The sequence below is a fragment of the Linepithema humile genome, chromosome 6 (assembly GCF_040581485.1).
Source record: "Linepithema humile isolate Giens D197 chromosome 6, Lhum_UNIL_v1.0, whole genome shotgun sequence".
Classification (NCBI taxonomy): Eukaryota; Metazoa; Arthropoda; class Insecta; order Hymenoptera; family Formicidae; genus Linepithema; species Linepithema humile.
The window spans coordinates 9,838,198-9,853,012 of record NC_090133.1 but is presented as its reverse complement, the minus strand read 5'-3'; the positions used below and the strand labels follow the sequence as shown (position 1 = coordinate 9,853,012).

Below are 14,815 nucleotides of genomic sequence, written 5' to 3'. Positions count from 1 at the left end.
ATTTAACGTTTATTTAAAGTTTATTTAATGTTTATGTTACATTAATTATTTATTTGAAATAATAATTTCAAAAAACATTTATCTAACGTTTATTTAACGTTTATGTTATATTTATATTATTCACTTGAAATAATGATTCGACAAATATTTATTTAACATTTATTTCACATTAATTTAATATATGTTTATTTTACATTAATTCTTCATTTAAAATAAAATGGTTTAAAGAAACAGTTATTTTACATTTATTTTATTTCATGTTTATTTTACATTAATTCTCTATGTGAAAAAATGATTTGAAAAGACATTTATATTTTATTCAACATTTATTAAATATCTTTTTTCTCATTATTTTAATATTTATTTTTAATTTATTATCATTTAAAATAATTTTAAAAGACAACTATTTAATCATTATTTAACATTAATTTAATATTTAATATTCGTGTTCTATATATGATACTATGTATATACATATATACGTGTGGCATATTAATTTGAAGAAAATCATGCACAAAATGCAGTGCATTATATTTAAATGAAAAATGACTTTCGATATGGGACTATGGCCGGTATTCATAGTCAGATCTTATATTTATTAAGATCGTCATTTGCAGCCATTTCATTAGTTGAACAAGATCTTAAGACCCAAGACTGCTCTTAAGATGATCTTAAATCTGACTATGAATACCGGCCTATATTATACATATATTCCGCGCGCGCGGCGTGAGCGAAACCAGGTTTATTGTTTATATACACAGTTTTTTTCCTTTCCTTCCCCTTCTCCTCTCCCTTTCTATCACTCTCCCCGGTTAGAGCTTTCGAGCTCGCAGAGTTTTCCGATTTCAACGACAGATTGTCCCACAATAACCAGTTTATGGCCGTATGAGCCTGCACTACGCGGTTCGGTGTCAACCAAATCCGAAGAAGAAGAAGAAGAAGAGGAAGCTTTTTTATATATACACGCATCGCGCTGGTGTGCAGGAGGCGCAGGAGCCATTATTGTGTCCTGCAGACCAGAGGCTTTACCCTTGAATGCCCTTGATTCGAAAGCGAAAGGACTTGAGAAATCATCCCGAAAAAAACTTCGCTGCTGATGCAGAGTAAATTGGCTTCATAGAAAATAAAGGTTTTCATTTTAATAATTTATTATATATAACCATTATTACCGTATCGTTGCATAACCTTAAATTTTGCACTTACGTGTCTGATGCAAATTTTATTGCTTGGACTGGAATTTATTGCTGATCGAGGAAAGGACTTTTTTTCACGAGCCCTCGATCTATATAATATATACATTGTGTGTGTCGGAAATAAAAGAAACAAGTGGAAAAATTTACATTGCTATATTTCATCGATTTGTGTCGGTGGTTAAAATATGTCCATCGGCAAATCATCATTATACCGCTGCAGTGTACGGTAACTAAAATACTTACGAAAAAGTACGACTGTGAACAAATTATAGAAAATTACGTAAAAACTTGTGATACCAAGGCTGCGTTCCGTTTCACGCATATGCGCGCATTTATCTACAGTACACGTTACGTATATTATATATTATGCGCGCATATGCGTGAAACGGAACGCAGCCCAAATATTATGCGATTTTGTCTAACCTATAATAGTATTTTACAGGAAAGCGTGTGCGGTTGAACTCTGAATTGCTCTGAATACGGATTCACAGTGCAAGTTTATAACATTTCAGAAGCTTTTGATCAATCAAGTAAGTAATACCTTATTTCTTATCATATTTGTCATAGCTAGTTTGTAGACAAGTTGTCGCAGCAAATTCCCCCAATATAGTTAAAAAATGTTTGTGTATTATATGACAAGTATGAAATATGTACACATATGAGCTTCATATCAATTCATATTTAGTATAACTAAACACATTCTAAGTAACAAAGGTTAAGTATAACCAAAGAAATATAAATAATATTTTATCAAATAGGGGAACAAAAATGTGAATGCGCAATCAAAAAATTCCACTCAGTTTATATAATAATTTATTTCTATTTGTTCGTTTAAACTCAGTTTCTATTATGTAAATTAATAAATTATATGAAGTATGTATGTAAATTGTCCATGCTATTTATCATTATGCTCAACGTTAAACAATATTCATATCGACTGCATGCGTATACAGTTAAAAGTGGATTTTTTACTTTCTTTTACTTTTATTACAATGTGAACTAAATTCCTGCATAAATCATTTTGCTTAAAATATGTGCATGTTAATGCCAGTGATTTAAATATATTTGAACAATATTTGTAAAACAAAATTTGGGAAAAGTGAAAACAGTTAGAAAAATCCATTTTTAACTGTACGTATGCAGTCAATATGAAAATGGTTTAACACTGAGCAGAATGATAAATTGTGTGCATGGAGAGTCTACGTACATACTTCATATAATTAATTAATTTACATAACAGAAACTAAATTTACACGAAGAAATAGAAATAAATTATTATTAAACTCGGCGGAGATCACTTTCTGATTGCATATTCACATTTTTGTTCCTCTTTGAGTTTGCTAATATATTATTTATATTCTTTTGGCTATACTTAGTTTTTGCTGTCTAGAATGTTTAGTTTATACAAAAATATAAAAAAACAAAAGGTGTCGTTTCTTTTCTAAGTATTAATATGATAAACATACCATTGTAATAGATTATTTTAATGCAGTATATTTTAGTAATACGATCTTTATATTTTCATTCATGGCAATTTTAATTTTACAGATCATTCATTTCATTGTCTAAATCAGTGATAAGTTGTTAATTTCACTGAATCAATCTGTGAGTATTCACTGATTCGCAGTGGTATACTTATGTATAACTGCAGCACATTGTGACTTATATATATTGAAGATCAGTGAGTTTTCTTTACTAATTCAGATTAAGAGAGTAGTATTGATTCATTTTAATGTAAGTTATTTTTATTCCCTGATTTGGGCATCACTTATCAAATATTTATTTTAATTTTGCTTGCTGTATATATAGATCTACCATAAATTAAAAAATGTGCCATACGGTTTAATTTTTATCCGGGGTTATAGTATTATAACTTTTTGCAATATCTTATTATGTGCTTCATTTAAAGTATTGGTAATTAAATACATAATATATATGGTTATGTCTCAATCCGATCGCAACATAATAACTGATTGCTAATGTTTTCAAAAGATTAAATATAACAATTTTTAACGACTTAAAAAGTTATTTCTGTCAATTTCTTAAAATCTTAAGGAAAGTTTTCAACCTTCAAATATAATATCTCGGACATGGTTTAAAATATTAAATATGATTAAAAATTGAAGGCTTTTACGGTTGACTAGCCTACACATACGCCAATGGCGTCAACCGTCAAAGCCTTCAATTTTTATTAAAATTATTAAAAATTATTAAATGTGGCTTTCGGGTGGTTGCCCGGGTGTCAGCAATTCAAATGTGGCGAAGAATGCAGCTATCACTCGGAAACATACATAGGCTCAATATATGTGTATTGGGAAAACATGTCGGGGATCTTTAGTTTGTTGTGTAATTTTTCAGACTTTTTGATACCTAAACTCTTTTTCATTCTTAAGTCGTGGTCCTTGATCAAGACCTGCATACACATAAAGCCTTTTGTTAACCAACATAAATACAATATTGTATTTCTTGTCAATAATATTGTATATTAACAATTTTGAATCATATTTAATATATTAAGCCAATATTATATTTCAAAAATGATAACTTTCTTAGAAATTAGCAGAATTAAATTTATTTACAGTTCATCAAAGAAAAAACATGCCAAAAGACATACCGTTCCATGAACTAAGCAAAAAAGCCAAAAGACGGAGACTTATCGCTGAAAATGTAGAGGAACCTAATTCAACAGATTCCTCAATTGAACTCGACCAAAAGAATTCTGAACTTTCTGCTCATTATGCACTTTCTCATCAGTCTGAACTTTCTCCTCATTCGGAACTATCTCATCATTCTGAAATTTCGCATCATTCTGAAATTTTGCATCATTCTGACTATTCTGAACATTTTGCTTATGAAACTTGGGATAGTGATGATTACGGAATAGGTGATGATATTTTATATGACAATCTCGATCGTGATGATTCTCCCGATCGCACACACTCCCCATCCAATTCGAGTTCTGAATCTAGCGAATATTCAGCTTCTGATAATTCGAAAGTGTTGAAATTTCTTCGCGGTTGGGCTTTAAAGCACAACATAACGCATGAAGCCATTTCAGATTTATTGATAGGACTAAAAGAAAATCACGAGTGTTTTGTGGATAGTGAAAGTAGAGCCTAGATTCCCGGTCAATGCACGCACACTGCTGAAAACAAATGTAAAATTAATGAAAAAAGTTGTCGAGTCTGGCCATTACATTCATATTGGATTAAAAAAACAGTTATTAAAAATTGCCCCCAAGTACTTGAAAAACGTAAGGTCTTTTAAATTATTAATTAACATTGACGGATTACCTCTGTTCAGAAGTTCGCCTGATCAAGTGTATCCCATATTATGCAGTATAGTATCTGTTCCAGAATTGCGTAAACAAGTGTTTCCTATAGGAGTATATTATGGTAAAGAGAAACCTACAAATCTAGAGGATTACTTGCAAGATTTCATTGTCGAAATTAATAGTATCAATGAAAATGGCATTAATTTCGAAAATCAGACTGTGCAGTTAGATGGTGTTTATTTTGTTTGCGATGGCCCAGCAAAAAGTTATATAATGGGAATAGTAGCGCATACAGGATTTCATTCCTGCACTAGATGCACTGTCCGAGGTGTCACTTCAGATAAACGACGAATCTTCGTTGATTTAGAGAGTCCTACTCGCACGTGTGAAGATTTTCTGGAATGGAGAGATCGTAATTTTCGACGTCGAGATACTCCTCTTACACAAATTTTAGGTTTAGATTTTGTACACCATTTTATTTTAGATTATTTACACTTACAATGCCTTGGTGTAATGCGTACGATGATCGTGAATATGTGGTACAAGGGAGAAATTCCTTACAGACTTTCGGCTGCTCAAATTGAATTACTGTCAAATCGTCTCGTTCAATCTCAATGCTGTATTCCCTCAGAGTTTGCAAGAAAGCCTAGAGAGATATATATTATTTTACGGTGGAAAGCAACGGAATTTAGACTATTTATTTTGTATATAGGGCCAGTTGTTTTGAAAAATATTCTTAGTGAAGAAAAATATCTTCATTTCTTGGAATTCCATTTTGCAATGAGGATTTTATTAAACCCGAATCTGTGTAAAGAGCAGGAATTTCGTCAATTTGCCAAAGATCTTCTGAAACATTTTGTTGAATTGACTGCAATATTATACAATCAAAATTTTATTGCCCACAATTTCCATAATAATATACATATAGCTGACGATGCCCATTATTTTGCAGATAAATTAGATAATTTCTCTTTGGATACGGTATCAGCATTTCCTTTTGAAAATTATATGCAGAACATAAAGAGAAAAGTCAGAGGTCGCAGTAAGCCGCTTGAACAAATTGGACGACGAATTGGAGAAATAATGTCATTTGAGTCTGATAATTCAACAGAACTGCAAAATAATCATTATTCGAAGTTTTTTTATCCTCATAATACTGGTCCGTTGCTACCAGCTTGTAGACACCAGTATCATGGTGTTGCGCTTCTACAATTCAAGTTAATAAATAAAAGTCCTAACAATTGTTGTGGCACTGCTGCCGGAAATATTATAATAGTCGAGAACATAGCTTTTTCTGACCTTTTGCAGGCTCCAATCGTGATTGGTAGAGAATTTGTTAACAAATGCGACTTTAACACTACACCTTGTGCGAGTTCCCGAGTGGGAGTATTTAAAGTTAACAAATTGTCTAATCTTAAAATGTGGCCATTGTCAGAAATTACCATAAAATATGTTCAGTTACCGTACAAAACTGGCTACATTGTATCGTCAATTTTACATTGTGACGCGCTTTAATTGAGTATATTAATCATCACTATATCTTCTTTCTGTTTCATTGCATTTTCTCTCTTCACTTATCTTATTTTTCTCTTTCATTGCATTTTTTCTCTTCACTTATCTTTCATTTTATACACGCGCATATCCCCATTCGATTCAAATACGACAAGAAACATTAAAAAGGTAATAATAAAATACTTGAGTTTATCATATAACTCTTTTATGATCGTTTATGTAAATTAATCTTATTTTTTTATTGAGATCAACAATATGTATCAATGACAGAGAGGGGGATTAGTACTTTAAGTTTTTAGATATAACGACAGCATGCCTAGTATGATAACAATTTTCAAACTTATTTGTGGAAGCTCTTGCATCGTAAAGAGCATGCTTCACATGAGAAACAAATGCAATTTTCGAGCACTTTAATTAAACAACATTATCAATTTTACTTTTTAATGTGTGTAAAAAACATTTTCAGAATCCTGTACACTATTCTTCGGCGTGTATTTTTAAATTCTTCACATATCATACAATTACAGATTATCATCGTCTGCCCATTATGTGTTGATAATGTTGTTTATCCATTATGTGCTGATAATATTGTTTATTCATTAATTTTATGTAATTATAAAATTATATAAATGTTTTATAAATGTATTGCTTCGATTTCCTCAGAACATGACAGAGATGACTGATAAAACAAATTCACCAATTAATGACGGTTTGTCAACGATGACTGAATCATGTGAAAAATTACCTGCTGAAAAAACATTTACCGTTAACGACGCGACAGTTTGGTCAATTGTTCACTTTGAAAGTGACGAGGAAGACAATGTTGAAGGTTTCAATGATCTGATTCCATCGTCGTGGATTACGACGATGGGCACATTAAGCTGGTACCCGATAAATGAACACAAAGGGACCATTCATAAATTAGTCAAGCAGTGTGCGAAAGCTAATCCGGAGTGGAATTGTTTTTCTATCCGAAAGATTGAACAAGGCATTGGTAAATTTCAGATGAGATAATTTTTCTTATATAATTTATCTTACAATGGTTTACACTTTCTTGCCCTAATATATAAAATTCATAATCTTTTGCAGAAAACTATGATCGGGGCATGAAAATGCTAGTAAAAATTGATAAAAATCCGAATGCAGCACTACATTCAGATCTTGAAGAAAAAGGCAAAGGAAAACGACTTAAAAAAACAACGCAGCGTTTTGTCGGTTCGCACAATAAAAACGTCCAGAAAAAGCAAATTACACAGACGATGTTACCACCTATTCCGAAATTGGGGAATATAAGCAAGCCTGAACAGGCAAGCCGGTCATTGAGCAATATAAAGGATGTAACGAATAATCAGTATTCATTATTGGACAATGCACAGCAGCCGAATTGTAGCTCATGTGATGAAATATCGATAGATGACAAGGGAACTAAGGGGCTAAAGCCCGCAAAAGAGGATTCTCTCGTCACGAAGATGCCGACTTCGAACCGTGCAACAAATAAGCCAGGAGTGTATAGTGCTGAACATTTTTCAAAAATTATAGGATGTAAAATACCTTCGAAAATAAATCACAAGTGTGCTTATATCGAAGGAGGAGTGGCCACACTGGAATCTCTGGCCGATGCAATTTGTTATCTCAACGGTATGTTGAAAATGTCGTTTATATATACAGAGTAATGAAGATATAACAGATAGTGAAGTAGATTGTTGCTCTCTCACTTATACTAACAACCCTAAATAAAACTTATGTTTTCGATTACTTTCAGTTGAAGTGTTTTCGTGCAAAATGTCTTTGCGCAAAACTGACAAAAATATGGAAAGTTTCTTGGAAACAGCGGCAATGGTGAAGAAGCCTTCAACCGTAATGATGACTCCTACTGTCCATGTTTTGGACGAGTTTCCTGTAAAAAACATAGAAGAATTACGCATCGTCGAACGTAAACTAAAAAAAGAAACTTTTCATTTGCAAGTGGTGAGATATTTTATTTTCTTGCTACATTATTTTTTAGTTACATTATCTATAATTATATATAATTTTTAGGTCGAAGCGCTACACTCAGGAGTCATGGGAGAACCATTAAAAAAACAGATTAATTCCATACTCCGGTTAGTTCTGGACGATGAAGTAGCAAGTGTTTTCAATTGGAAAGGACAACGAGGAACGAAGATAAAGTTATCAAATCGTCGAATTGCCAAAATAATGATTGGTAAGATTTTATTGTCTCACAAATAGACCTGTTCCAATAAATAAATGTAATTGAGCCTGATAGAGATATACTGTGTGCTCTTATATTGTATTTTTTTCTTATAGAAGCAGTAGCTATGGATTTTCCAATGATCAATAATACCACATTTGGGCGGAATGCAGGACCTTGGTTAGCTCAAGCCACCTTTCGTTTAAAAAAGTAAATATTACATATTTTAGTTTTTTTATAACACTTTTTTAGCAGATCTTGACTGCGCACGTATGTAATACTAAATTAAATTGCTTAAAAAATTAGTAATATTACGATTTTTAAAATATTTTCCCGTCGATTTTTAAACTTTTTTAAACAAGTTTGCAATTTGTATAACATATAAAACTTTCATCTTACATTACATTTAATTAAACGTATAATTTAGCTATTAAATCGGATTCAATGACATAATTAGAAGTTAAATTTGTTTCAATTACAAATTTTAAAAAATAATTAAAAGTAAAATTTGTTTTAATTAAAACTAACTCTTAATTACTTTACAAATGTGTAATTGAAAATAATTTAACTTCTAATTTCTTTCTAAATTTGTAATTGAATCCAATTTAAATATTACATTACATGTTGATTTAAAATTATGTAAGTTGAAAGTTACATATATGTTGTATTGTAATATTATTAGTAAAATATAAAATGTTTAAAACCTTGTATTTTATTAGTTTCAATTAAACATGTAATTTAGTTATTAAAGTGTATTCAATTATAAATTAACAAAATAATTAGTAATATAATTAATAATTAGTATGTAATTTATTTACATTTGTAATTATAGTGTTGATATGCCTGATATAAAGCCATCGAAGCCACTCTGTGGTACATTTATATTTTTGAACGTTTAGTAATATCTATTTTCTATTTTGTATTAGCAAAAACGTCAATAACAATAAGAAAGACGACCCAGAAGATGTTACCGATGATAGCGAAAGCGGTTCTTCTGAAAACGATGACGAATTAGGCGATGACCTGAGTGAAAAAGACTGTGATGAAATAGATAAAAGTATCTCATAAAACATCCATAAGTACCCTTATTTTTGTTTTATTATATATTTTAATTATAAAGTACATATTATTACTTATATAATATATTGATGTTACATTATGTATAAGTATACATAAAAATACTTTCTTTGGTAACCAAAAAATGTTGTTTGTTCATTTTCATTTATTCAATTTTAACCCATTTTCAAATAATAAAAAAATATTTTTTCAAATCTTAAATAATCATTTTTCAAATCTTCAAAAAAACGTTTCTCAAATCTGGAAATACATTTTCTTCAAATGTTAAACAATCGTATTTATAACGTTAAAAAAACATTTTTTCCAATTTTAAAATAAACATTTTTTAACATTATAAAAACATTTCTTTAAATGTTAAAATAAACATTTTGTAACGTTATAAAAACATTTGTTCAAATATTAAAATAAACATTTTTTAACGTTATAAAAACATTTTATCAAATGTTAAAATAAATATTTTTTTAATGAGAAAAAGGGGACTTAACCCATTATTTTTAACGTTTTTCAAAATGTTTTTAAAAATGTTTTGAAAATGTTTTTAAAAACATTTTGAAAAACATTGTTTGCTGATTGGGATGAAATGAAGTGATTGCATTAAAGACACACTCCTCTTTGATTCCACTAAGTGAACTGTTTGCTAAATCTAAGTCTATATTATATGACGCATGTGTTCTAAAAATAGATTCATCTTCAAGGCAAGTAGTCTGAGACATAGTACGATGAATTTTGCAAAATCTACATGTATAGTTTGCTCGAAAACTTTCAACAAATCCACACATGGTGTGAAGGCCCAAGTTATCGCCCAATAGTAAACCTAGCACAAAATAAATTTTATGAAGATTCCCATTAACAGTAATTGTTATTCCGACCTGTTCTAAAAAATTCAATTCCTCAATTAAAGGTGCAAATGTTTGTTTATTTCCAAATTCTTTACGGTCTTCTGTGTTAAACAAGAGAGCTAAAAAGATATTTTCCAATCGAGATACACATTCAGGCGGCAAACATGGTATTTAATAATATACTCCTCCAAGAGAAGTACTGTGAGATCCTAATGGATTGTTCACTTCCCAATCATCATAATACACAAACAATGGGAAAACAATAGCATCATCTTCGAAACTTTTTTTTTCTCACGCCAAAGTTTAGATTGAACAAAATTCGTAATGGTATCTGAATCTTTCAGCGAATTAATATAATACATTGTGGCGGTAAAAACGTCGGGCAATTCAAAAAATTTTTGTAACATTTGTCTTAAAGGTATGAAATAACCGCAAATATCTTTCACATGTTCCACAATACATGTTCCAGTATTTTTACGAACTCTTTTTTTACCTATATAATATTCTACAGGAACTATATAATTACCGCAAGATTTCAAATATTCCATACGTTGATATTCGTTTCTAAGATGATGAAAAGAATTTTCTATTGTATCAAACATTGATGTGATATCTTGTATTGTTTGATTATCAGAATTAAGTGCATTCAACTGTGAAAGAATCTTTTCTTTTAAAAGAGAAATATGACTTGTTAAAAATAATCTGTTATCCTCGATAATAGCTTGAATGTGATTCCGTAGAATGGAAGATCTATTGTATAATTTTGCAACAAAAGCATCACAACAATTTCTTATGAGAGATTTAAATTCAGTAGGAGTTATCGATAAACCCTTATCATTAGTAACTTCTGGTGAGACTGTTTCAATATTTGTATTTTTATGGCAAATTATAGATTTACTGATCATTTCTATGTTAGTAGATTGCACAGATTGCATATAAGCATTCTGTGTAGCAACAGGCCACAAAGGAAAATTATGATTTGACCCAAGCAAATGTCTTCGTAATGAATTCCATGAGGACCATTCTCTAATGCACCCATTTTCGCCGCATTTAAATACAGTACATGAATTAACATAATGTTTAACGTTAAAATGCGTTAATAAACTGTTTACAGAATGTACAGTTTGTTTGCAAATAAAACAAGTGGGCATGATGCAAGTGTGTATTTTTTGTAATAGAGTGATTAAGATTCTAATGATTTATATTCTTGAATTGTTGTCAAAACAGCAGAACTAAGCTGCGAATTTTTATGTTTATCCCACAAAGTTTCAAATTCATATATAGCTCTTTGCAAAAACATAAATAGCTGCCCTACTTCTAAGGGATATCGAATGTTTAAAGCGTTACATGATTTGAAGACTAAGTCCACGGCTTTTAATGGTGTTTCCACTTCATATCTGAATGTATTGATGACAACAAAACATTGCTTGATTTCGTCGAAAGAAGGACCTATTATCACTGCAATAGGTTGTAAGGGCTGATCAAATGCTTGTAATTTTGCTGTTCGTTCCTGCAATCTTGTTTCAAGATCTGCGATTGTCTATGAAAGAAATAATTATTATTAACACTTATATATTTTCATTTCAATGTTGAAAATGTTTATTCTATAAGAAAATAAGAAACAATAAGAAGTACAATGATTGGCATGGATTGAATAATAATTGGCAGTTCTAAATGTTTCTGCTCAAAAGAACTGAATTGCGCGATATGATATACAGTAATTGTTCGAAAGAAAAGATATAATTATAAATTATAATTGATAAATGATTATCGCCTATCATATAAATATATGTAATTCAGTTTCTTCAGCTGCAACATACTGGACCTGTGCTCATAACATTGCTTCTGCCAATCATTGTATTATGCTTTTTATTTAAAAAAATTTTTTAAATTCTTTTAAATTAATTTTATTTTTATTTCTATTCTTACGTTTACGTGCAGAAGAAATCCTTCTTCAGATTCTTTTCTAGAGGGTCTCCAATTACATGCTTTGCCGTTTCTTATCGTATTCACAGGGAACAAATAAGGCATCAAGAATAAAGTTACAATTTTCTCACCATCTATCGAAATATGAATTTATATAAAAAATATAAAAAATAAAGCTGCATCATTGTCAAAGGACACTATAAAATAGCTGACCTCGTGTAAAGACATCATCAAAACGATTCTTCAATTTAGATGTCACCTTATTGATTACAAAGTTTGATATTTTTTGCCAAGCAACATATAATTTTAAATTACGATCTGGATATAATGTTTCGAAATCTTTCTCCAGCTAAAAATTATACAGACATACTATAATATTTTATACACACGCACATTTTTAATTATTAATATTATTAATAAATATATATCCGCGATACAATGTTCAAAATTATAAAAAAAACATTGAAAAAAGAAACATTAGTAGGAATAGAAAAATACAAGTTTATAACGTTTTTAAATATAGATACTCATAACTGAAGGAATGAAATATATCAAACTCACTAGTATGTAGCCTAAAGGATCAGAAAGGGCTGGAAACTGAATCATGTATTCGTGACAAGACTGATTATTATTAGTTTGAAGAGCTTTCAATCGTTTTTTCGAAGTCAAAGACCAGTGCTCAGTCACTGTTTGCCATTGTCTAGAATTATTTTTTAGCCATAATATACATTCTTCGTAATTCATAACATTATCATCATCACTTTCTTCAGCTACAAAAACATAAATAAAAATATTATGTGGAAAAAAATACTAAACTAAAAAAAAGAAATACTATACTATACTGTCTTTACTTGCAAAACATTTGTTGTTAGTTGATACAAATATCATTAAGACTCTTTTTAACTGATTGCAGTCATATTGGTTTATGATGTCAGAAGCAAGGAATCATCTAAATTTCTTTTATGCATTATACAAATTAAATAATTTTTTCTGCGCGCTACTATCCATGTTCGATAATATAAGCTGGTATATGACCGAACACGGAGAAAAAATTTTTTATTTTAACGTATAACATATAAAAAATATTTACATGATTTCTCCTTCTAATATCATAATCCAATATGGTTGCAATGAGTAAAAAGGAACCTTAAATATATTACACTTTTCACAAGATTGTAAATAACGTAAAATAAACTTACTATCAGTTTGAGCATGAGCAAAATTTGCAGCAGTTTTCACATTCAATAAGCCAGCTTTGATTAGTTTTCGTCGTGTACAATAATATTTTGTAAGAATTTTTCCTCTACCTTGTGATTCGCCTTTCTTATTCTTAATATACCAAACACTCTGTAACAACACTCTGTATTTGTTAAATAATTAAAATGATTACAAATGATGTAATTTAAACCGATCATAACATATTTTATTATAGTGTTTATATATTTATATATATATTGTTGCGTCCGCGGACCGGTATTTCACGCACAACAACGAAACTCACGAAATCAAGCAACACAACACAACACTTCGAATAAACAGAGAACACTTTAATAAACAACACAGAACTTTACAATAAGAAACCGGAAATATCAAGAGACACGGTAGTGTCTCGCGCCAAGTTCACGCGTAGCGCATAATAACGCAAAGCGACATGACGCGAGACCGACCGTGTATCTTAACGCGAGACCGAAAGTTGAGATGAGCCGAGATTATCGGATCTCAATAATGACTGGACCGATTGATTTCAAAGTAGGCTCAATCGATAGCGCGTACCCGAATTATGTTATTAAAGTGTGCTTGTTTTTGCTGTGCGTGGTGTACATAAAAAGATATTAATTTTTAAAGTTGAAAAGTCTAAATTTTCATCTATTTTCATGTCAGTCGTCGTCGACGGATGTACGGCTGAAGCGTACAGTTTGGAATTTTTGGCGTTAGGTGCGCTGGTGGCGGTGATAGATATAGTGGCGGTGTACCAGATTCAATTCAATGTCAACAAGACACACGATGTCTCGCCTCGCGCTATTATTTTATTATATTTAATCAAGTATGTATATATGTATGAATATATATACTAGAAAAGCAGTGCAGTGCGAGTATAAGTAATAATATGAAAATAAATCTTGATGTTATAAGTGAAAGGTTATGAGTGAATTGTGTTTGTGATTTCGCTTCTTCGCAACATCGTTTTGATATTTTGATCGCGTTAAACTTTAATCAGTAAACTTTGGATCCTACGGAGATCATACATTTTCTATAAATTCAAAGCTATAATACAATTGTTTATTTTTAACTGTTATTTATTGAAAACGTATGATTTCCGTAGGATCCAAAGAGAGAATTGAGAGAAAATATCTGTTAATGACAACGACACTTGTAACTTGTGGTATGTAATGTAATTTCAAATAAGTTTAGAAAAATACAAAGTATTTATTATCTATTTATTCAAATTATAATTTGCTTTTCTGTGATAAATTATAATTTTGTTTACAGAAGCAATACCATATTCTGCTAGCAACAACGGGATAATGGTTTCAAAAGAGCGACCAGAGATTGATTTAAATGCTATTAGAAAACAAATATTTGATTATGATAAATCAAATGTCTTAGGTACATTAATGCATCAATATGAAAACAAATTGCCTAATTTAAATACATACGTAATACGGCAATGTTTAGGAGATTTTTTTTCAAAAAGTTAAACGGGATGCATGTGAATTTCTTACAGCTCTTTGTACAAAATATGATTATATAAAAAGTTTAATCGAGCATCAAGTCACTTCTGTTAAACGATGCAAAAGTTGTA

The 14,815-nt window shown here is 30.3% G+C and overlaps 2 protein-coding genes across 5 annotated transcripts; one reads left to right on the top strand and one right to left on the bottom strand.

Moving 5' to 3' along the window:
* Positions 1-678: 678 nt before the first annotated feature.
* Positions 679-9,383, top strand: LOC137000547 (uncharacterized). 4 transcript variants are annotated; one of them, XM_067357502.1, is made up of 8 exons: positions 679-1,129; positions 1,636-1,723; positions 6,643-6,973; positions 7,069-7,617; positions 7,742-7,947; positions 8,017-8,182; positions 8,287-8,380; positions 9,097-9,383. In XM_067357502.1, exons 3-8 carry the CDS (start codon positions 6,646-6,648, stop codon positions 9,236-9,238), a joined length of 1,485 nt encoding a protein of 494 aa, XP_067213603.1. In that variant the 5' UTR covers positions 679-1,129; positions 1,636-1,723; positions 6,643-6,645; the 3' UTR covers positions 9,239-9,383. The 4 variants fall into 4 exon arrangements, with proteins under 4 accessions (XP_067213603.1, XP_067213602.1, XP_067213604.1 ...); XM_067357501.1 differs by having other exon boundaries at positions 1,626-1,723; XM_067357503.1 differs by lacking the exon at positions 679-1,129 and having other exon boundaries at positions 1,467-1,723; positions 2,742-6,973; positions 8,290-8,380.
* An 896-nt stretch (positions 9,384-10,279) lies between these two features.
* On the bottom strand, positions 10,280-14,073 carry LOC137000548 (uncharacterized). The gene is made up of 5 exons (XM_067357505.1): positions 13,212-14,073; positions 12,574-12,782; positions 12,226-12,361; positions 12,016-12,146; positions 10,280-11,626 (listed from the first exon to the last, which is right to left on the bottom strand). The coding sequence occupies exons 2-5, from the start codon at positions 12,754-12,756 to the stop codon at positions 11,270-11,272; spliced, it is 807 nt and encodes a 268-aa protein (XP_067213606.1). The 5' UTR covers positions 12,757-12,782; positions 13,212-14,073; the 3' UTR covers positions 10,280-11,269.
* Between the last annotated feature and the right edge of the window lie 742 nt (positions 14,074-14,815).

Coding starts and splice junctions, on each gene's coding strand:
- LOC137000547 (XM_067357502.1), top strand. CDS start 6,646: ATGACAGAGATGACTGATAAAACAAATTCACCAATTAATGACGGTTTG. Junction 6,974..7,068: donor AAAGATTGAACAAGGCATTG/GTAAATTTCAGA, acceptor AATCTTTTGCAG/AAAACTATGATCGGGGCATG. Junction 8,381..9,096: donor GCCACCTTTCGTTTAAAAAA/GTAAATATTACA, acceptor ATTTTGTATTAG/CAAAAACGTCAATAACAATA.
- LOC137000548 (XM_067357505.1), bottom strand. CDS start 12,756: ATGAATTACGAAGAATGTATATTATGGCTAAAAAATAATTCTAGACAA. Junction 12,362..12,573: donor ATCCTTTAGGCTACATACTA/GTGAGTTTGATA, acceptor TATAATTTTTAG/CTGGAGAAAGATTTCGAAAC. Junction 12,147..12,225: donor TGATGATGTCTTTACACGAG/GTCAGCTATTTT, acceptor ATATTTCGATAG/ATGGTGAGAAAATTGTAACT.